Source organism: Rhinichthys klamathensis, unplaced genomic scaffold (genome assembly GCF_029890125.1).
Source record: "Rhinichthys klamathensis goyatoka isolate OS25496 unplaced genomic scaffold, OSU_Roscu_1.1 h1tg000095l_1, whole genome shotgun sequence".
NCBI lineage: Eukaryota > Metazoa > Chordata > Actinopteri > Cypriniformes > Leuciscidae > Rhinichthys > Rhinichthys klamathensis.
The window spans coordinates 641,665-664,687 of NW_026606634.1; the positions used below are offsets into that span (position 1 = coordinate 641,665).

General features: G+C 37.4%; 3 protein-coding genes across 3 annotated transcripts in view; 2 read left to right on the plus strand and 1 right to left on the minus strand.

The window, feature by feature from the left end:
- The window catches only part of suox (sulfite oxidase), a 137,058-nt gene that overhangs the window by 106,246 nt on the left and 7,789 nt on the right, over positions 1-23,023 (minus strand). The gene's annotated exons all lie outside the window — the stretch shown is intronic.
- cnpy2 (canopy FGF signaling regulator 2) lies at positions 2,036-7,333 on the plus strand. The gene is made up of 6 exons (XM_056252452.1): positions 2,036-2,239; positions 2,444-2,543; positions 2,719-2,834; positions 2,930-3,127; positions 4,843-4,939; positions 7,079-7,333. The coding sequence occupies exons 1-6, from the start codon at positions 2,069-2,071 to the stop codon at positions 7,120-7,122; spliced, it is 726 nt and encodes a 241-aa protein (XP_056108427.1). The 5' UTR covers positions 2,036-2,068; the 3' UTR covers positions 7,123-7,333.
- The window catches only part of LOC130086221 (serine/threonine-protein phosphatase 6 regulatory ankyrin repeat subunit C-like), a 45,319-nt gene continuing 31,418 nt past the window's right edge, over positions 9,123-23,023 (plus strand). The window contains exons 1-10 of the mRNA XM_056252429.1: positions 9,123-9,259; positions 9,820-9,903; positions 10,094-10,172; positions 12,816-12,886; positions 12,962-13,162; positions 17,311-17,398; positions 17,488-17,630; positions 19,830-20,042; positions 20,122-20,200; positions 21,092-21,206. Coding sequence (XP_056108404.1) covers positions 9,233-9,259; positions 9,820-9,903; positions 10,094-10,172; positions 12,816-12,886; positions 12,962-13,162; positions 17,311-17,398; positions 17,488-17,630; positions 19,830-20,042; positions 20,122-20,200; positions 21,092-21,206 — 1,100 coding nt within the window. The 5' untranslated portion in view covers positions 9,123-9,232. The remainder of the gene's footprint in view (positions 9,260-9,819; positions 9,904-10,093; positions 10,173-12,815; positions 12,887-12,961; positions 13,163-17,310; positions 17,399-17,487; positions 17,631-19,829; positions 20,043-20,121; positions 20,201-21,091; positions 21,207-23,023) is intronic.

The window sequence follows — 23,023 nt, forward strand, 5'->3', positions numbered from 1 at the left end:
TGTGGAAAAATAAACCTGAATATTTTAAAAGGAAGACTGTGATAAAAAATACTTTGGAGGGAGGTGATAATGCTTTGGACTTCAGTACTTTCAATCAGGTTTTATCCAGGTTTTATCGTAGTTTTTGTCCAACTCCAATGACTTCACTTGGACAAAAACTACGATAAAACCTGTTGGAAAGCATCTTTTGCAGCGATTTTTGTGTGAGAATATCAGTGAACACCCCAGACCACTCGGTGAGTTTCACGTCTTTGTAAACTAAAGTTTAATGCGTTTTATGAAGGATTGTTCTAGTGCACCTATGAAAATGTCTCAAATGTGTTTTAACTTAATAAGGGGATAGAAATAGACAACATAAGGAGAACAGTAAACAATGTTTTTAAATATTTCTGCCTCAAAGTGTTTTTAATAATTATGTATTGATAGTACTTCTTTAGTTTAAACTGTAGGCATGTCACGGTATCAAATTTTCATTTAAATAATAATTGCTGAAGGGATTTACCATGGTACGCTCTCAGAAAAAAAAGGTACAAAAGCTGTCACTGGGGCAGTTCCCTTTCAAAAGATACATTTTTAGTACATATTTGCATATTAGTACATTAAAGGTATATATTGGTAGCAAAAGTGTACATTTTAGTACTTAATGGTACATATTAGAACATTTTTAAACGTCCAAGTGACAGCTTTTGTACCTTTTTTTCTGAGAGTGTTTATATGGTAGGCCTATCATGTATTGTGTTGTCCTCCTTGGTTTAATAACATTAACAATAAAAATAACTCTGAACTTTTAAATATACAATAAAACAATGCACACACACAAAATTATAAAGCAAAACAAATGTTTAAAACAGATTAAAGTGCAAAAGAACTATTAAGAACAATAGGTAACACTTTACAATAAGGTCCCATTAGTTAACGTTATTTAGTGAATTAAGTAGGCTAACATTAACTAACAATGAGCGATAGCTACATTAAGATACAGTAAAATACATGTTAAAAATACTAATGTTCATTGTTAGTTGATGTTAGCTGACAATCAGCGCCATCTGCTGTCAGAGAGTGAATGTGCATCTTCATTCACTCGCTCCGTGTTATTTATTCAATAAAATAATCGCCTTTAAAGTTGAATCATCATATTAGGCTGTATCGCTGTTTATCTACTATTCAACGACTTCTGTGAATCTCTGAAACCGAATCTCAGCGGCCACAACGACGGCATATTTATGATGGCTTCCCACAAAAGTATACTTTGTACTATAGGCCTACTATTACTGTCTACAGTAGGCCTATACTTACAATTCCAGTCGTTTTTTCCCGATCAGAATAATTTTTTTCTTTTGCTCTGTTAAAAGCTCCGGAACTGTAAAAACTTTCTGCTGCGTGTGATTTAGATTAAAAAAAAACTGCCAAAACAATATCGGTCACTTGATTAAAATATAATATGATACAATAGCCTATACATTTATTTATTATTGCTGTCTTTAAAAAAATAATAAGTTTGCTTAATATTTTTGAGGAAACTGTGATATAGGATACGTTTAGGGGAGTAAGATTTAAAAAAGAAAGAAAGAAGGGAATCAATAATATTGTATTAAATTGATTAAAGTGACAGTAAATCCATTTATAATGTTACAACATCTTTATATTTTAAATATATTCTTTCAATTCATCATAAAATCCTGAAAAAAATTAACCATGGTGTCCACAACAATATTAAGCGGCAGAAACGTTTTCAGCATTGATAATAAAATAACAATTGTTAATAACTGCTTTAGAGCAGCAAATCAGCATATTAGAGTGATTTCTGAAGGATTGAAGACTGGGGTAACCTTTTTCCATCATAGAAGAATATTAAATAAAAGAAAAACCATAGCCCCTTAATTTTTATTTATTTTTTATTTTTATTTACTTTTTGTGTATTTGTTCTTTCATGCACATGCTCTGTATGTTCTAATGTTAAGATTTAATAATATTGCCATATTGTTTGTACATGAATAATTGTTCAATAAAAAATGAATAAAATAAAATAAAAATAAAAACAAGTTTGTATTTCGCTCCAGTTCGGTTGATGGCGGTAATGCACCAAACAGCCACTGTCAACAGCCAATACCACTCAAGAAGAAGAACCAAACTGTGGCAGATCTCAGGTCAGCCGCTGAGCCACAATTATCCTGTGTGCACGTCATCAGTTCATCTTCGCGTGTGTGTCGGTGTGTGTGCGGTGCGTTTAAAGAAAACGGTATGTATGTTTTCCGAAGTGTGATGCTGTGCGATTATTATACACACAATGTTGGATTTTATTGTTCGCTTGTGTTTTTGTAAAAAGAAATCCTTGTGTACCCGGCATATGGAGATCTATTCCAACTATCCAAGTTTGCAGTGAAATATTATTGTATGAAATAACCTGTATTTATTTGACATTTTTATTGATTTGTTTTCTTAGGTGGGGATGGAAAGCCATTTTCACGTGATTATCTTCTGTGCGTTGATCTCTTTGCACCTAATGTTGGTCCAAGGAGCCAGACAAGACATCAAATGTGGAGGTATTTCTTTCCACCTTCTTCGACCTTTGCATGAGCACATTAATATTTTCTGATACATAGACAGCCATTGTGGGTTGATTGCAATAAAACTTGCTCTGTTACATACCTTAATAATTGCATCTTTGAAATGTTTTAAGGATTATTTCTGAAATGCATCATGCTTATTTCCCCCCAGCATGCAGGGCATTAGTTGATGAGATGGACTGGGCCATATCACAAGTAGATCCCAGGAAAATGATCCAGACTGGATCATTTAGGATTAATCCTGATGGCAGTCAGTCAGTAAGAGAGGTGACATATTTTTGTTTCATAACAACCCTGGCTCTGAGTTTTTTTTTTTTTACACCAACTTTGAGATCTTCATGTATTTGTTTTAATGTCCTCAGGTTCCCTTTGCTCGCTCTGAAGGTCATCTTCTTGAACTGATGGAAGAGGTTTGTGAGAAGATGAATGATTACGGCGAACATGTTGACCCTGCCACCAATCGAAAGACATACGTGAGACACGCGTCCCGTGACGGCACTGCCATGGACCTTTCTGATGTGGCCTTTGACTCCAGAGTCATCTCCAGTTTAAAGTTTGCTGTGAGATCCATTCTTTCATTTATTCACGCGTTCATTTTTAGGTAAAGACTAGACAAACCTTAAAGGGATAGTACACCCCAAAAATGTTAATTATCCCACAATGAACTCACCCTAAAGCCATCCTCGATGTTTATGACTTTCTTCTTTCAGCCAAACACAGTCAGAGTTATGTTAAAAAAAAAAATCCTGGCTCTTCCAAGCTTTATAATGGGAGTGAATGGTACCTTAGATTTTGAAGCCCAAAAAAGCACATTCATCCATGATAAAAGTAATCTATACGACTCCGTGGGGTTAATAAAGGCCTTCTGAAGCAAAGTGATGCGTTTGTGTAAGAAAAATATACATATTTATAACTTAATAGGGGTGTAACGGTTTACAAAATTCACGGTTCGGTACATTTTCGATACAGCAAAAAGAAAGAAATGCCAGAGAAATTTCCTATTTATTCAAAGAAATTTAAAAAAAAAATAAGTTTGAGTTTTCCTACATCTTGAAACGTTCAGGTTTATAAATGGGGGTAATCTTTGAAGGATGAACAAATAATGTTTTGGTCATCACATTAAAAATAACATTTAAATATAGGCCTATATATAATATTTATATAATATTTGAGTTTTGAAGTGCTGGAAAAAGATGTGTGAAGTTCTTGAAAGCATTTCACTATTCCAGCCAAACTTCCATGGTTACAGTTAGTGTTACTATATTAAATCCATGGTGAATGTTGCTGATCTGTGGACTTAAAGGCTATAACTAGTTCATTCACGGCACAATGTTTCTCCTGGTTCCCACGAGAGACGAGAGATCTACGGTTAATAACGGAGAAATTTGAATGCTTCTCACTAGATCTCGCAGCGATGTTATTACTTCAGTGGCGAATTCAAATGTTAACTTCACTGGATCTCTTAGCGCTGTGTTGTAACAGTGTCGCTTGATCAAGATCGGCTCGCGCTGCACAGATGTTGCTGGTCCGAACTGATAAACGGTCCGTGAAACACAATATAATGAGAAGCGCAGTTTCGTTCCGCTTTCATTACGCTTGCCATTTGATGTTGCGCAACGTTGTGGTGGTCGCGCCAGCGCGGATTTTGTCGGCAGGAAAAATGGTCCAAGGAATCGTTCGGTTTGTATGCGTACCGAACCGGAAGCCTCGTACCGAAACGGTTCAATACGAATACATGTACCGTTACACCCCTATAACTTAATAAACTATAATCACTGGCTTCTGGTAACGTACACAAGTCCAGTTCCGGCGGATGAGTGACCTCTGACCCGACTCGTGTACGGCCGTTGCCGGAAGCCAGTGATTATAGTTTATGAAGTTATAAATATGGATATTTTTCTTACACAAACGCATCGCTTCAATTCAGAAGGCCTTTAATAACCACTGGAGTCGTATGGATTACTTTTATCATGGATGAATGCGCTTTTTTGGGCTTCAAAATCTAAGGCACCATTCACTCTCATTATAAAGCTAGGAAGAGCCAGGATATTTTTTAACATAACTCTGACTGTGTTTGGCTGAAAGAAGAAACTCATATACTGTACATCTGGGGTGGCTTGAGGTTGAGTAAATTATGGGATCATTTTCATTCTTGGGTGAACTAACCCTTTAAACTACAAATTATTTTGATATTTAGTGCAAATAGGATGCACTTTTCTGTTGATTGATGCATTTCCTTATCAGTTTTAGAAACGTCTCTCATGTTTCTTCACAGTGTGAGACGATCGTTGAGCAGCATGAGGACGAACTTATTGAATTCTTTTCTCATGAGATAGACAACGTTAAAGACAAGCTCTGCAGTAAGAGGACAGGTACGGCTGACAATATGCATACATGATTCAGTATTCTTTTATTTCAAACCTTTATATGAAATTCACACATCTGTCTTAAGCTATTGCATTACAACATAGTCCTATAACTTACCCACCCCACCCCACATGCATCTCTTTTACCGGATTCCTGTGACAACATCTATTTTCAAGCTAATTTAAAGGGATAGTTCACCCAAAAATGAAAATTCTGCCAGGGATTACTCGCCCTCATGTCGTTCCAAACCCACAAGACTATCGGTCGTCTTTTTAATGAAATTTAAGCGATTTCTGTCCCTTCACCTAAAACTATAACGCAGGGCTGTAGTACTCGATCCGGACTCGAGACCGTTTTTCTATGGTCTCGGACTCGCTGGTATTCGGACTCGGACTTGTCTCGGTCTCGGCCACTGGTCTTGCCAAATATGGCTTTTGGTCTCGACCGAGGTGTCTTTTTTATGTTCCCAGTAACGTATTATTGTAGTATGCACCCGCAGACTTCCACAGAAACCTCCGCAGATTACCGCAGATTGTAGTGCCCTTCATTGACATGTACGACCTGCGCGTGTGTGATTTCTTTTCTACTATTGCTACTGCAATACCGGCGCATAGCTGAAATAACAGATCTGTCTATTCACTGCCGTAATATGAAATTGCTATATGGACTAGTCACTGTGAATATTAAAAACTGCTATCAAATCTGATTGTTCAGCGAGTCTCTGCAAGTGAGTGCCGCAGGTTCGTGTACTACACATACTCAAGTACACGTTTATCTTCAGCATTTCATCGTCAGATACACTCAGAAACCCGTCAAAATAAAAGTTCGGTTTAACGTGAAGAAATTACCACAGATATATTTTACTGGAGTGAAGCTATATTGTCATTTAGTTGCTCAAATACTCAGTAGGCTACTAGTACCTAGCAGTGGTAATAGTAGTGGGTTGGTGTTTGTATCAGTTCTAACACTGCTATTATGAGGTATCACCATATCTCATCATTCTTTTGTCTTTAGATTAGAAGATTATATGATATCAAGGGGAATGTCTATACTTAAAAATCCTGGGTGTTGTGACACTGTTTTTGCTTTTAGATCAACAAATAATACCCCAAAATGATTGTCATTTAATGTCAAGACTTTTTTCCTGTCCTGGACTCGGTCTTGACTCGGACTCAAACCTTTTTGGACTCGGTCTTGTCTTGGACTCTACTAGTCCTAGTCCTGGTCTTGGTCTTGGACTCGACAAAGGTGGTCTTGACTACAGCCCTACTATAACGCTTCGTAAAGAGAATAAAACCTCATTTATTATAAATTAAATAAATCCATATGAATCAAGTGGTTTAATCCAAGTCTTCTGAAGAGACTCGATCACTTTATATGAAGAACCGATTTAGGGTACGTTTACATGATAACGATGCACTATAAATGGAAAAGTTGTACAGACAACGTTGTCAAAACGATTCCCGTACACACAGATTCGTGAAAACCACTGAAACGCTGTATTCGCAGTAGTTGGCGATGTGACTTTGAAACTACGCATCTTTGTAGTTTACACGGAGACGATAACGGTCTTGTTTTCAAAAACTTGCACTTTGAAACTCGTTTTTTTAATACCTGAACCCGAAACCTGAAATTAGAGATCCTTGATGACATACGCGGCCGGCAAACCTCCGGAGGACACAGAGATTGATCAGCGAACATGAACCGAAGTTCATTCTCATGTTACGCAGCACGTTTGAGCTTCTGTTCATGTTCGCTGATCAATGTTTATATGTGAATAAGAGCCTAAATTAAATCTGTTCATCATATAAAGCGAGTGTGTCTCTTCAGAAGACTTGAATTAAAACTGCTCGATTCATATGGATTTCTTATATGATCTCTTTATGAACGTTTTGGGGGAATAGACTATCAATGGAGGTGCAGAATATCTTTATTTGTGTTCGACGAATGGGTTTGGAATGAAATGAGGGTTAGTAAATAATGACAGAATTGAATGTTTAGTTAAATTATCCCTTTTAATAAAATGTATAATAAAATCTTGATCATCCCGTATCAACAATACAATTTTTTATTTTTTTAAGCCATTTTATTTTTCATTATACATATTGCACGTATGTGATAGTTTTTTGTAACTCTTCCCACAGATCTTTGTGACCACGCTCTGGAGATACCACACGACGAGTTATGAGCCGAGCAGCTTTACCAGTGTGTTCACCTGATAACCTTCAGTTAACACACTGATTCTCTTACTTGTTGAGGACACTGAACATGCTGAGATCTACATTATGTGATGTACTTGACCCTATGGGTTAACTGTTGACCTGTTCAACTGTATTAATGGCGTTACCATCAAAACTGTTCATTGTCATTTATTAAAGCTGACGTTCTACAGCTAAAATGAGATCTCTTTACGAGTCTCTCCAATGGTATACTTTTATATTTAACACTATTTTGATGCACTTAGTTTTTAGTTTAGAAGATAATTTGCAGTATATTTATTATAAGCACAGATTGAGGGCTGCTGGAGTGGTGTTTCTCTCTTCAGGTCACGAATCTGAGCAGATTATTAGTTATTAAGTCTTAAACTATTAGGCTGTCATCACTTTATATGGAGAAATATTATGCAGTTTACCATCTTTTGTGTTTTTATTTGTTTTCTACCCAAATATAATTTGATTGGTAGTTTCTTCTGTATTTATCAACATTTGTTGTTTGTATCCAGTATCCATTCTCCTATATGGATGCCACCATGTTATATATATATATTTTTTTTAATAATTCAGAAATCCATATGGTCACACGTGAATAATTAGAACAATCTTGTTTTTTTAAGCTCCCAATTTATTGTTTCACTAGTATGGAGCCATGGTGGAGCCAAGAGAGAACATGTGCATATTTTCTTAAAGCTTCGGGAGGTTTTAATCACAATGTGTTTTGCAACCGTGGAACTTGAGCTGAATTTTGCTACGTTTGTAGGGGTGAAACTTCCAGCATTAAGATGTACGACACAAGAACGACAAAGAAATATACAACTGGACTAAATATACAACTGCTACTAAATGTGGTCCTACCTCAGGAGGGTGAAAAATTAAAAATGTATTTTACAATATCTTTTATAGTCATTTATTGGTGAGTGTCAAAATACTAATATCAATAAATCAAATCATTGCAGGAAAATTTGTGCTTGTAAATCAGCTTCCATGTTTTTGTTTTGTTTTTTATTTTAATCATTTATTGTTTAAGGACAGTGCACATTGATTAACATTTCTGTAAATGTGCCAATATCGGCAAATAGCCTTATTTCCAACTGTAGTCCTTTATCCAGATGTTAAAGGGGTGATGAACTGAGAAATCAAATTTCGCTTGAGCTTTTGACATCTAAGAGGTCATCATATTATAAGAATATCCTGTAAGTTTCAGAACTGAAAACGTCCATGTTAGTCCAATAAAAGCTTTTATTGACACCAGGCTCAGCAAACCGAGCGTTTTTGAGCTAGGCTCAAAACTAGGGTAGAAAATAGCCTATTACTTATTCATTTTGATGTTTTTGAATGTAAAAACCAAGCGAACGTCATAACCTCAGACAACAATATATATATTTTTTAAAAGCCAGTCCATGACCCCTTTAAAAGGACCATAACCATTAACATTTACAAACATAAATACAGAAAAAAACTGTACAGACAAAAAGTTAATAAAAGAAAAGATAGGAAAGACCTTCTGGGGGCGGGTATCATACATGGAAAAAGATAAAAAAAATAGTACTAATACTTTTAAATTACTGCAGTAAATGAATTAAAAATGTTCACATTTCTAAAGGCCAAGCCTTTAAACGGCGAGTAAAGATTTGTATTTCAATTGACATGAATTGAGGTTCTTTACACACACAAAAAAAAAGCCATTTAGTTCAGCCATGTATCTTTTTATAAACTGAACTTCAACAAAACAGAGATGGTCAAAGTACAGTAAAAGTATACAGCCAGAAGTATGCGAATCATAATGTACAGTTCTCCATCCACGGTAATGTTGGCAAAGTAAAAATAGGTTATCTTTGTTTAGAAATCCATTATGTTTTATGTTTTATCTTGAAAATGTGACATCAAGGGACCTCACGTGATGTAATACCTGTGTTCTGGCGTAGGTGGCGCTGTAAACCAGCAGCTTCATGTTACAGCGCAGTTTGACGAGTGGATCCGCTCACTGTTCGCCGTTCAAAGCAAACTTTATTTCCTTCATACACGTATTACTGTATTATCAGATTCCTAATGAATAAACTCCGACCTGACTAATCTGAGGAGATGGGATTATTAAACATAGAAGAGCAGGTAAGTGTTTTTCGCTTTAGTTTTCTTCAGAAGCATGGTCAGAAGTCAGGACATGTTTAGTTTGTTCTGTGGCATTGTTTCAGCTTGATTTTTAATAAACTTACTCTGGTGATAAAGACAACTAGATAAAAACTGTCTCTGTAAAACTAGTTATATCAATCTGTTCTCCTAATAGTGGACTTTTACGCTGTCGAGTGAAAACACATGACGTCAACAGTATGATCTGCTATAATTTAGCCAAAAGCCTCTTCTCTATATTCATAGTCGTGGCCAAAATATTGACCTTTTATTTTATTTTATTTTATTTTTATATATAATCCACAATTTTCTTAAAAATACGTTGGATTTAAACCAATCCAATCCAATAATGATGTGTACTACAGATAAATACTCCAGTAGGAATTGTCAATTTCATGGTGACTTTAAAAATGACAATAAAACTGACTTTGAATATGAAAAAGATGACGCTAAACCATTTGGACACTTTTCACAAACCCTGTATTCATAAATAATTTCCTCTGCAAACTTCACTGATCCTTCTAATCCGTGTCTCTCTATAGTCGCTCCTGGTCCAGGCAGTGTTCAGCCAGAATGCTGAAATGGTGGAATTTTTGTTGGAACAAATGGAAGAAGTGGATGAACTGGTATATGGTTTTGTCTTATGATATTTGAAGAGACATCCTGATTCTGACAAATTATGTTACTCCTTTTACATGTTCGTTAGAATGCATAATAATTGCACATACCTGATGACTAGAATGCTGAAATATTGCATATTAAAATTATAGAATGAGCACACATTTTTCTTGGCAAAAAAACTATTTGTTGTTTCAGGACCAAGAGTGCCGCACCGCCCTTCATGCTGCAGCGTATGTGGGTGGAGTTCATATCATGGAGATCCTCATCAGTTCAGGTGCAAATCAGCATATTAAAATGATTTCTGAAGGATCATGTGACACTGAAGACTAGAGTAATAATGCAAAAAAATTCAGCTTTGATCACAGGAATAAATATTACAATATAGTCACATAGAAAACTTTTCTTTTAAAGTCCCCCTGTAGTCAATAATTTATCCCTTAAAACTAACCGTTGATCACCAAAATGACATATTTAAATGTTTTTTCTTTAAAAGAAAATCTTCATGCCTTAAAATAGCTTGAATGTAACTCTAAACCCTTTGCCGCATTTAGTATATGCAGTTCTATGAATGTGCAAATGAGCCCCGCCTCCACTCACTCACTCAGCTCAGAGATCCACTGGTTGACGATCACACGTTGATCTGATTGGTTACAAGGTAGTTTGTGACGTCAGAAACACCAGCGATTTCAAACCGTGTTTTTGAGACTGTCTTTGGTTCACTGCAGTTTTAAGGAGAAAATACTCAGCAATGCTGTCGACTTATGCTGGGTACACACCAAAAGATTTTTTACATCTTATAAGATTTTCAAAATGTGAAAGACCACACACATGAGGAGAAAAAATCCTAAATTTAACCGTTTTGCTCCTATAGTGTGTGGTGTGCCATGATGTCACCACACACGAACAGATTTTCAACCAGATTCTCGACTGTGAACACAGGAAATCTCGCAAAATCTTGTGAGACATCAGAATAATCAAGGCAGACCATGACCACAAATTAACCATAGTTTTGCAAAAAAAAAAAATTCTAACTATAGTATTTATTTGGTTATACAAATGTTCAATACGTCTATAATAAAAACATGGTTAATTTTCCGTCTCTCTCTCTAATATTGCAGAAGCTATTTCTGACCAACTCTTCTCCTTGTCCAATCTATTATTGTAGGTTTTACACCACACGTTGTACAAACATTTGTGCTGTTGCCACAAATCAACAAGCTGATCCTCCATCTCTGCTGTCCACATCAATTTCACTTTGTGCTGCGCCATGACTGCATTTGTTATGCTTCCGTCTTCCGTCATCTCGCTTTCTGATTGGATATTGTTTCGTTTCACGTGATAATCTCCAGAGCGAGCGCGCGTTTGTCCTCGGGGTTCCCCCCCACACATCAGGATTTCCGATCGTAAATATTCAACATGTTGAATATTTACGATTCGCAATCGGGGCGCCTCCGACGTTCTTCCGAGCAGGTTCGGACACTCTTAACACATCTCACACCAAGGGAATATCTGATAAGATAATCTGTAGAACCATCAAGATAATCGGGACATAGCTAGGATTGTCGGAAGGGGGGAAATCGGCCCAAAATCAGCCCGATTATCTTTTGGTGTGTACCCAACATTATGAATTTACACATGGTTTGTCTTAAAGGGGTCATATAATGGTACATGCACTTTTTCAAGTTGATTGTACTGAAATGTGTGTTGGCAGTGCCTGTACACAACCATCATATAATGATAAAAATCCATCCAGTGTTTTTGTTTTAATCTCCTTATATGTTTTCCCCTGCCTCAAATCGAGCCGTTCGACCGTGTGACGTCACACGCTCAGAAGCCCCTCCCACGATTGTTGATTGACAGCAGCGTTTCAACACAGACCCGCCCTCGCTCGTGAGCCAGCTGTCAATCATAGTCTGCGCGGACCGGCGCGGTCATTGTTGATATGCTGGAGCACTGTCTATGAGCAGAATGGCGTCTAAGCGATTGTGGTGTTCTGTTCTTGGGTGTAATAACGAACACAGTCATTTTAATGTTCCTAAATCCGAACCGCTGAAGACGCAGTGGCTGAGTTTGTTTTCGAAGGGAATATTCCCCACGAGCAACGTCAATGCTTTCATGTTTGCGCGAATCATTTCTCACCAGACTGCTTTATAAACGAGGGTCAGTATAAAGCTGGTTTTGCTAAGAAGCTGCTCCTGAATAAAGGACCGGTACCAGATATTCGTGTTCCTGCTGAACCTCTAGAACAACTGAAGTGAGTGTAACGTTTTATTAAACTTTATATTAATATTTATATCTTTGCAAATCGCTTCACAATGAATGCGTCTAAGGTTTACACTCAGGGTACATTACGGCATGTTTTCTATGTATGACGTTCTCAATATAATTCATAATCCCACGTCTATAATGAACAACGCGTTATGGTTATTGTGTTATTGTGTTACAAACGGTGTACGCACAGAACAGAGAGGCGGAGTCAGCAAAGCTCATTATCATTTAAAGTCATATGCACTGAAACGGCGTGCTGAAAACAGAGCTGTTTTTGACCAGGTAAAATAAGTGTTTTCTTACAATACTAATGAGAATTTTTAATTAAAGTATATTACAAACTTTTAATTTAGACCCTAAAGAATCATATTAGCTTGTACAAAAATGGCATTATATGACCCCTTTAATGCATATTAAAAACACCACATACACATATAAACGATAATAAAAGCTTGATTTTCACCACAGGGGGACTTTAAAATTGTAATAATATTTAAAAAATATTACTGTAGTTTGAAGGCTTGGTGAGGATAAGACACTTTTTGACCGGTGGTGTATACATTGTAATTGTTAAATTAATTTTAACATTCATTTAGAACATGTTGTCTTTCTGTTTTCGTATTTGATGGCCTGTGATCTTGTGTTTTAGGTGCTAATGTTAACGCTAAAGACCAGGAGTGGTTGACTCCTCTGCATCGGGCCGCTGCCTCACAGAACGAAGTATGAGAGGACTTTAAAACATCATTTTGCTGTTTATTGTGTCGTCTTTTCTCATGTTGTGATGCTGTGATGCAGGGCTCTGTTGTGCTTCTGCTGAGGAAGGGAGCAGAGGTGAACACACAGGACAGGTTCTGTCAGACGCCACTACATGTAGCTGCAGCCAACAGAGCCACGGAGTGTGTGGATGCCCTGCTTCCCTACATGAGCTGCATGAATGTAGCCGATCGGTTTGGGAGAACGGCTTTACATCACGCCGTCCACAGTGGACATGCAGAGGTATGGCAAGAGCTGACACTCAATCTCGAGGACGATACATTGAGGATTTATCTAAACACTATGGCTACGTCTACATTAATCAGGATTAGTGCTGTCAAACGATTAAAATATTTAATCGCGATTAATCGCATTAATGTAATAGTTAACTCTCGATTAATCGCACATTTTTATCTATTCTAAATGTCTCTTGATTTCTTTTTGTCCCATTCTTTTTTCTCATTTTAATGCTCTTATCAACATGGAAAAGTGGATCGGCTTGCTTTGTGCAAATGTTTTTTATTGAAAACAACATTGACATATACAGTGTTCAATTTCACACTAACATTCTCACTTGGAGCAAATAATCTCTCACACAGTGTAACACTGTCCATCAATAAAAGGGTGAAAGAAATACTGACGAGGTCCTGATATTGACGAGGGGGCGGAGCATTCGCATCAGCTGTGTGTGTGTGTGTGTGTGTGTGCTTGGCCATCATCAAGTGGTGTTTCAGACTGGACGCGCTGCGATGATGATAGCTCAGTTCACAACGACAAAACACACAGATCGCTTTGGTCTCGTCAATGGAACCATTTGGCAACTTTTTAAAAGTAAACTTTCCATTCAGAATCTTATTGGCATCCATTTCGGCGTCTCGCGCTCGTCATCCACTCAAAACGTAACGTTCACCTACTATTTGGCCGGCTCGCAAGCCCAAACAAGTGTGTGCGGCGTGCCTGTTGTTTTGTTTCCGGTCTAGCTGGATCCGCTTGCGCTTTAAAAACGTCCTCGTTCGTTGCAAAAGCATGTGAAAAAAACTACAAAGTTTGCTAGGCCAAAAAGACCGTTAATCGCGCGATAAAAAAATGAACGCCGTTAAAATGGATTTGCGTTAACGCCATTAATAACGCATTTAACTGACAGCCCTAATCAGGATACATTTAAAAATGGTATTTTCGTTTCAAAACGCTCTCTGTCCACACTAGCATCTTCCAAAAGTTTCTCGTTCACACTGAAAGTCACTATGAAATAAAACTTTTTTTTTTTTAAATGCAATATTGCAATATTTATTCTAAATGATTGATCTGTGCACCTTGTAATCTTAAATCAGAATAACTTCCCCTTCCTCTTTAAGCATCTCTTCTCTGATGACGAGGGCGGGGCAACCTGTCACTCACATGAGATCCACCAATAGCAAACCACAACCATCCAATCAATTCCTCACAGACAAAATTATTTTAAAATGAATGCGCTGTCTATATCTTCTATAACAGACGCGATGGCTGAATCTACACATCTCAGTTCTCCAGCGGCGGCCATTCTTTGTTGTAAACTAACAAATTCATCCCAAGCGCTCTTTGGTGACGTGGATGATTACGTTACTGTTGATCATCTGTCCATCATCGTATAAAGCCCGCCCTGACCATTTGATTGGTCCGAACAGCTTTGGTTCGGGCATACTTGCTCCACAACGGATCAAGTCCAGACCGAACTTCCCGACCTCTAATGTTGTGGGCGGGGCTAAGTTTGGCTGGCATCCAGGCTAACAACTATGCATTATGCTTACAAAAACTTTAGCAAATTTTGAATAATATTTGAATAAAGTGTGAACATGTCAATTTTCCTTGGCCGGACATTACTTTTGGCCACCACTGTATTGTCAAAAATACAATTTCCCTCATGTTTTGACACAGGACGGCAATTGTGAGAAACATTTCTGTAATCTTTGCAGGAATGTATCATAAAGATTGTAGAAAGTAACATTTAGCAACACTGAAAGTAAATAGCAGGCTCGACAATGCCAATATAGTAATAGATAGTACAATTTGCATTATGGTTTTCGAATACCTCCATCCACACTACAATGCGAATCCACTTTAGAGAGCGTCTTCATAAACACAGCTTCTCACTGTGGACAGAAGGCGTATTTCACATATATCCGGATTCATGCAGACGTAGCCTTCTATTATATCTCTTAACCTGTTAAGCTTCAAGCCCACTATTGAAAAATCCCCAGAAATGACATACCCAAACTAAAACAGATACAGTTCATGAACCCTTTGCACTAAAAGCACAAGTATGATCTCATTTAAAAGCTGACACTTGGTTGTTTATTGTAAATGTAGAATTAATTATTGTCATAATGAAAAAAACAATTTTAAATAGCTTCAAAGTTTTGTAAAGTTATTAGAAATTTATTTTTATGAAACATCTTCATGAAAATAAAATTGAAGTTGGCCCTGGAGCAATCTAGAAATGCACTGCAGCTAAAGCCACATGTCTGACCATTTTATATTTAAAATCTGAAAATGATAAGTATAAAGCTCTGTATTTAGTTAAATGTTTTTCAAGATCATGTCAAATTACTTTATTTTGATTAGACTCTATTAGCAAACTGATGTTTAGTCATCTTCTGAGTCATCTATTCAGTCTATTGTCTCTATTGTTTTGTGGTGCCCCATTCAGTCTCAGTCTCCCCTGCACACATTTACACCTCTCCAGACTGGTTATTATGGCTCTAAATATGCATTTCTTTTGTCTGCATTATAGCTACTAACGACTGGCTATTCACAAGCTATTCATAGGGTTTCAAACCCTAATTTCTTTTATCAAAGTTCTCACTAAATATTTGAAACTGGTATCAAATGCACTGAAACATTTCAGTAAGCATTCCTATTTAGAAAAAAATCATAAAACAATAACTGCTCGTGGCAGGTGCGCCTGGGCTCGCTAGCATGTTAGCTTAGCACACCATCAATACACGACCATTTATGAGATTAAAACTATGTTTGCGCTCCAAACTCACTATATAACGCAAGTCTAGTGTTTTAAATAATCTTCTGTGATCTAACTTGGCTTCAGATAAAAAAAAAATCAGACAGAAAATGTATTATTTAGTGTTCTGAACAATGATGAAATCTATATCGATTAGCATTACATTATAAATATAATCTATTATTATGAAATACCTGGCATGGCTTGAAGAACACAGGTAACTCAAATATCATTGCAATCATGTTTATTGTCTTCAAAACATCTTTATCTGCATGTTACAGCGATCTCTGTACTTTCTGTATCACTCAGTGACGTCCTGGAATGTCACATGACTATGGGTCTTCTTCATGATCCATATATGGAATTTTATTGGACATAATAGCGCCCCCATGCTATTGGTATGAATGGAAAACACAGCACATCTCAGGAAGAAGCGATCATTATGATTACATCGACGCATTTGGGTATAAATTCAATAAATATTATTCCTGTCTATAGAAATATGATGTGAATCTATGAGAATATATCAATATTTCTCCACATCTGCACATTGTTGAGCTAAAAGCCCTCAGGGACGTTGTTTTGTGAATCGCTATCATGAGGACAGCACGGAGTGTTTTTTATGAATGGACCGGCTGACGCTCATAATTCATATTAAAGGTATCGACTCGTTTTTTTCATTTCATAACTCCTGACACAAATTAAGACATAACTGTCACTATAAGTTTCTCAGAATACAATAGTGGTCAAATACTGAATCTTGAGTCTTATATCTTTTTAATGATGTATAGTTTGTCAAGGTATAACATTAAATCTGATAGTATATTTGAACTAAATAAATAAAAAAACGCTTCAGTGCGCCGACGCTCTGGAGAAGGTTAAGAGGTTAAAGTCCCCCTGTGGTGAAAATCAAGCTTTTAATATTGTTTGTATGTCTATGTGGTGTTTTTAATACGCTTTAAGACAAACCATGTGTAAGTTCATAAGTCGACAGCATTGCTGAGAATTTTCTGCTTAAAACGGCAGTGAACCAAAGACAGTCTCAAAAACACGGTTTGAAATCGCTGGTGTTTCTGACGTCACAAACGACCTTGTAACCAATCAGATCAACGTGTGATCGTCAACCAGTGGATCTCTGAGCTGAGTGAGTGGAGGCGGGGCTCATTTGCATATTCATAGAACTGTGTATCTAAATGAGGCAAGGGTGTAGAGTTACATTCAAGATATTTTAAGGCATGACACATTTTTTCAAGGAAAAACATTTAAAATTGTAATTTTGGTGATCATAGATGAGCTTTGATAAAATTGATTGACTACAGGGGGACTTTAAACATTATTGATGAGGTTTGTATGTTATGTAATACCATTCTTAAAAACTAATCAACAATGTCCTTAGACAGTGACCATGCTTCTAAACAAAGGGACCAACCTGAGTGCCAGAGACATAAAGGACAGGCAGCCCATCCATCTGGCTGCTCATCAAGGTATCTGGTCCTCTGAAGAAGCATGTGTATTAATATAGTGCTCAGAATAGTGTGTTATCTTACAGAGACTGATTGTATCTGCCGATCAGGGCATCTGGAGGTGGTGGAGCTCTTAGTAGCGCGCAGTGCTGATGTGTCCTGCAGGGATAAGCAGGGATTTACACCTCTGCATGCAGCGGCTCTTAGTGGACATGCTGAAGTGGTCAAACACCTCCTGAAACATGGAGCACAGGTGAGGAGTCATATCTAGACATTAGTGGGCAGTTCTACATGTGACACCTACTAGTTTTGTCTGAAGGCATATTAAAAAATATATATATTGAACTTCCACTCGTACTTTAGAACAATTGCTTCTCAATAAAATATATATTTTTAAATTACATTCATATTTTCAATGCTTTTAACTTTCATACCGTGTAGTAGTATTTCAGATTGATTTGATGGGGGTGGAACATGTTAGGTTATGATATTATTGGTTAATAATGTTTTCTGGGGGCGTTGCGACGTTCGTCTGTTATAGGACAACTTAGTTTGAATAAACGAGCAGGCACTGATTAGCTACTTGCTCTACGTTTATTTTAAATGAACAGAAAGACAACTAGCAGTGAATGTGCTTTCCATTAAATGGTGCTGTCCAATCACACAACAGTAAACAAATCCTTAAAAAAAAAAACTTGTCGGCTGCAAAGATGAAGTTGACGATGCTGACTCGTGATCTTCGCAGTAGTCAACGCGCCAGAGAGAAATGCACATTTCACACGGATTACATAAGCAGAGAGCAGTCTGTAGTCTGTTTTCTTTCAGTTTGAATTGTTCTGTTTAAAAGTAGACATGTCTGTGAGGCAAGTAGGTTACTTTATACGCCGAGTTTCGGTTCATTTATGAGACGAGCTCCAGTTCACGCGCCGGCGCCTCCGTTTCGTGATTATCTATCGTCTGCTATATTTACTTCTTATTTATTAAATCCAGGCAATTGGTTGATGAAACATTGATTAAAATTAAGATACAATTAATACAAAACGAAATTTACTTTAAAGAAAGGTTTTGTGCTTTCTGTTTGATGTCTCTGTGAACGTTTTACTCTGTGAGACGTGATTAAATGTCACGTCTTTTAGTGGCGCTTTCAGACCGGTCACATCCGTAACATTGTTTTGCAAACACGAAACATAAAATAAAATGAATATTTTATGTTCTGTGGAGACTACTGTTACTCATAATTTGTATTCTGAATACGTAACGCCGGTGTATGTATTCCGTTACTCCCCAACACTGATAGTATAACCTTATCTGCAAGATATTTCAATGTTTTGGCGGTTTTAGAGTTCTAATGACGGTGTTCAACTATTAACCGTCGGTCTCACGGTTATATAATAACCGTCACACCCCTAATTTTCAGTTTCACTTCCTGCTGAATCTGCGTTGGTTTGTAACAGATTTGCATAATGCCAGTCTATGTTCTTCATCGGCTGCCGTGAACAACGTCTACTTTGACCCTCAAACACTGTAGTTGTATCTGAGGCTGGAATAGTTTGGCTCGTGTTGTTCATGTGGAGAAGACGCTGTTTTCTGCTGACAAAGCAAATCCACTTTGATGAGATTGAAACGGTAAAACCGACACCATCGTCACTGTTCGTATCACTGAGTATCAAGAGCTGAGGAAGATCAGGAGCTGAAACTCAGATATGATAATGAGGGTTTAGTTTCGACACGGTCGACCAATCACAACAGACTGAGTTATTTGACCAATCAGAGCAGAGCAGCTCTCAGAGAGGCGGGGTTTAGAGAGACTGAATCCTTGATCGAACCGTTTCAGACACTGAGAGAAAAGAGCTGATGCTGCAATGGATATTATGAGAAAATTAAAGAGTTTTGATCTTGGATGCGTGTAAACCTGTTGTAGGAGACTCCAAAACAAAATCAGGAATCTTTAAAGTAGCATAATAGAGGCACTTTAATTGCATCACTGGAAAAGGAAGTTGATTCAGAGGCAGAGAAGGTTATTGTTGGGATTAAATATTATTCAAGGTGTCATATCATGAGAAATTAAATGAATAGTTACCAATAGTAACCAAATAAAAATAAATATTGTGTCATTATTTACTTACTCTCATCTTGTTCCAAACCAAAAGTCTTTTTTCCCACTAAACTGCAAAAGAAGATATTTTAAAGAATAAAAATAAATAAAAAAATGCTAAAAAATAGGTTGGTTCCAATACTTAGTTTCACAGAAGAAAGAAATCCATACAGGTTTGTAATAACATGAGTGTGTGTGTGTGAGTAAGTGATTTCATTATTATTATTCTGTTTCACAGGAAGCTGCAAAAATGTTTCTTATTCTGACAACATAATGTGCACTTTATGAATTGTGCGTTATATAAACTAAATAGAATCAAATTTGATTTGAAGTTTTCTCTCTCATTGTGTGTGCCAGATTGATGAAGCAGATGTTTCTGGTAACAGTGCTCTCCACATGGTTTGTTATGCTGGGGAAGAGGTTATAGCCAGTCAGCTGGTTAACTGTGGTGCCAATGTTAACCATTCGAACACCCGCGGCTGCACAGCGCTTCATCTGTCTGCCGTGTCCAGCGACGGCGCCCTGTGTCTGGAGCTGCTGGTCAACAACGGGGCGGACGTTAACATTACGGTCAGGACACATGAACATAAAAACGGCAGATGGATATTAGTGGGTTTTTTTTCTCTGACCTTTCTTGTTTTGATTTCAGAATAAAGATGGGAAGAGTCCTTTGCATATGGCCGCCACTCAGGGACACTTCACTCGTTCCCAGATACTCATTCAGAATGGTAAAGCCAAGCTCAAACCATAAACTTTATGACTGTAAAGTCAGCATGAAGTTGCGAATCAGTCTTTTCTTCTCTAATGTGACGTATATTCAAGTGAAACGCTTCTGTAACAAGAACAAATGTGGGCGGGGCTTGATTTTGTCTGTGGGGAATTGATTGGATGGTTGTGGTTTGCTATTGGCTGATCTCATGTGAGTGACAGCTTGCCCCGCCCTCGTCATCAGAGAAGAGATGCTGCAAGAGGAAGGGGAAGTTATTCTGATTCAAGATTACAAGGCACATTAATTAAGAAAAATAATGATGTAAACAGATAAATCATTTATCATAAATACTGCAATATTCCATTAAAAATGTTGAATTTTGTTTGGTGAATTTTAAGGTACATATTGTTACTTTTTAAGCCGTTCTGATACAGTGTTGGCTTTTTGTATATATTGTTTCGAAACTCGAAACTAATAGCAGCAAAAAACACAGCACACGCTGGCTTTCAACAAGGTTTTCAATCGTATCTGTTATACTTACAAATATTAATGTACATAATAATAGTCACAAAGAAAGCAAATTTCGTCAACATTTACTCAGGTGCTTTTGGACCATGTCTGTTTGCTTTTAGACCATTTATATGCTAGTAGATCAGCAGACATGCATTTAAAATTCACAGTCATTCTCTTCTTGGAAAACAGACCAGAAATGTTGAGCATTTGTCTTGCTTTCAGGGGAATATCAAAAAATGTGTCCAAAATGGGAATTTCCCTTGCCCTTATACCAAAGCAACAGAAAACCGACCATCATGCTTTCTGCCTGTAGTTTACTTGTGACGAACTTAACAATGGTCTTTGTAGGGTGTAGAATGATCAATCTTGTAATATAATTCTTGTTTTTCTGTTGTAGGTGCTGAGGTGGAGTGTGTTGATAAATGTGGTAATACTCCTCTTCACGCCGCTGCTAAACATGGTCACGAGTTGCTCATCGGTTTACTCTTGAATAACGGTGCAGATGTGGCCAGGTGTGTCTTCGCAAACCATTTAAACACACAGACAACAGACACTTTAGAGCTCGTATCTCCCCATCTGGGAATAACCAAAATTCGATACATCACGGCTGGAGTAGATTTAAAACTTCAACATTCATTATCCGATTCTTTTTCATAAAGGGGGTGGAGGGACTACAGTACAAGTCAATATATTAAAATGTATGGTATTTCTAATGCCTTTAATGTTGCCAACAGTATACGGCAACACCAGTGACTAAAATATGGCCCACGATTTCTTTAAATCAATGTAAAATCGACGTGAATTCCATTTAGCTGGCATGTATGTGTTGTGGATTCAAAAAGTTAACGGTTAGGTCAGTATTTTAAAGCTGCAGTCCGTAGTTTTTCCTCTTTGTCGCCATCTCTGTTCTAAATCTGCAATTGCAGTTATTCGCGGAATTATCAACTTTACGTGAGTTGTGCCTCGGCACGGCACAGCGCGGATGAACACACTGTTTGAGGAGAGTGTGTGTCTGTCAGTCGCCGCCGGTGTCGATACTGGCATTCACAATCACAGATTATTCTTTTTGGAAGTATGACCAACATATGAATTTTCACCCTAAAATGTCTGAACTAGTAAGAAACATCCACTTTTGTTCTGACCAACTAAGGGAAAAAAAAGCATTGCAGTAAATCGCGCTGATTAAATCTAACGATCGTTTATCATATCACGTCAAACTTTGCAAATTATACTTTGTTGTCAGCATTGCGTGACTACATTTAAAGCCCTTCAGAAATTTATCCTTGTTTTCGTATGGGTTCGGTTGCAGTCTCTTTTTCCAAACTCTGTCCAAAGTCTTTTGCATTTTACAGCGGGTGAATCTCTAGTTGTCAGTGGTGATTGGCGTTTGAACCTTTCTGGATCCGCCATTAAATTGATAAGTTTAATTATATCAAGTGCTGTGAGAAAAGGCTATAAATCTCCACCTCCAACATCCTCACACGCAATATAGCCTACTAGCCGAGACTCTTCTTTTTGTGTACAGATGTGACGTAATCAGTGATGGGAATAACGGCGTTATAAATAACCGTTACTAACGGAATTACTTTTTCCAGGAACGAGTAATCTAATTGATTACTCTACTCATCTTAATAACCCCGTTACCGTTACTGCCAAAAATGCGGCGCGTTACTATAACTGATGAAGCTGTTTTTTTTTTCATCAGACCAACTAGATCTCTGAGCGAGAGGCAAATACTTTTTTTACTGTTCTTCCTTGGTTAGTGGGCAGAGCACGAGACAAGCGCATAAATGCTGACGATTGGCTGAGGTAGAGTAAAATGTCATTGTAAGCCAATCAGAGGTAGAGTTGGGCGGGTGTTCGAAAGCACGCATAGTAGTGATGGGCATTCGGCTCTTTTGACTCAGCTCACTGAAAAGAGCCGGCTCTTTTGGCTCACAAACGGCTTTTTAAATGACTTTGACTATAATACTTCAATTTTTATTACATAATTATTTAATTTCTAAAGGCTAAATTTGTAAAAATAGAGTCGGCTCTTCAGATATGCGAGCCAGCTTCCGACGTTCACCTAAAAGAGCCGGCTCTTATAGAGTCAGCTCATTCGCGAATCGCGAACGACCCATCAAAAGCTCATTCGCGAACGAGTCGATCCATAATCACTAAATAATCGCGAATGACCCATCATCACTAACGGCTAACGCTCATGAATTGCGAACGACCCATCATAACGCATATTCGGACAGGGTAGAGGTGGGGTCACATTTGAGCATTTAAAATGTAATTTTACTTGAAAGTAACGCAATAGTTACTTTCTTAAGTAACTAGTTAC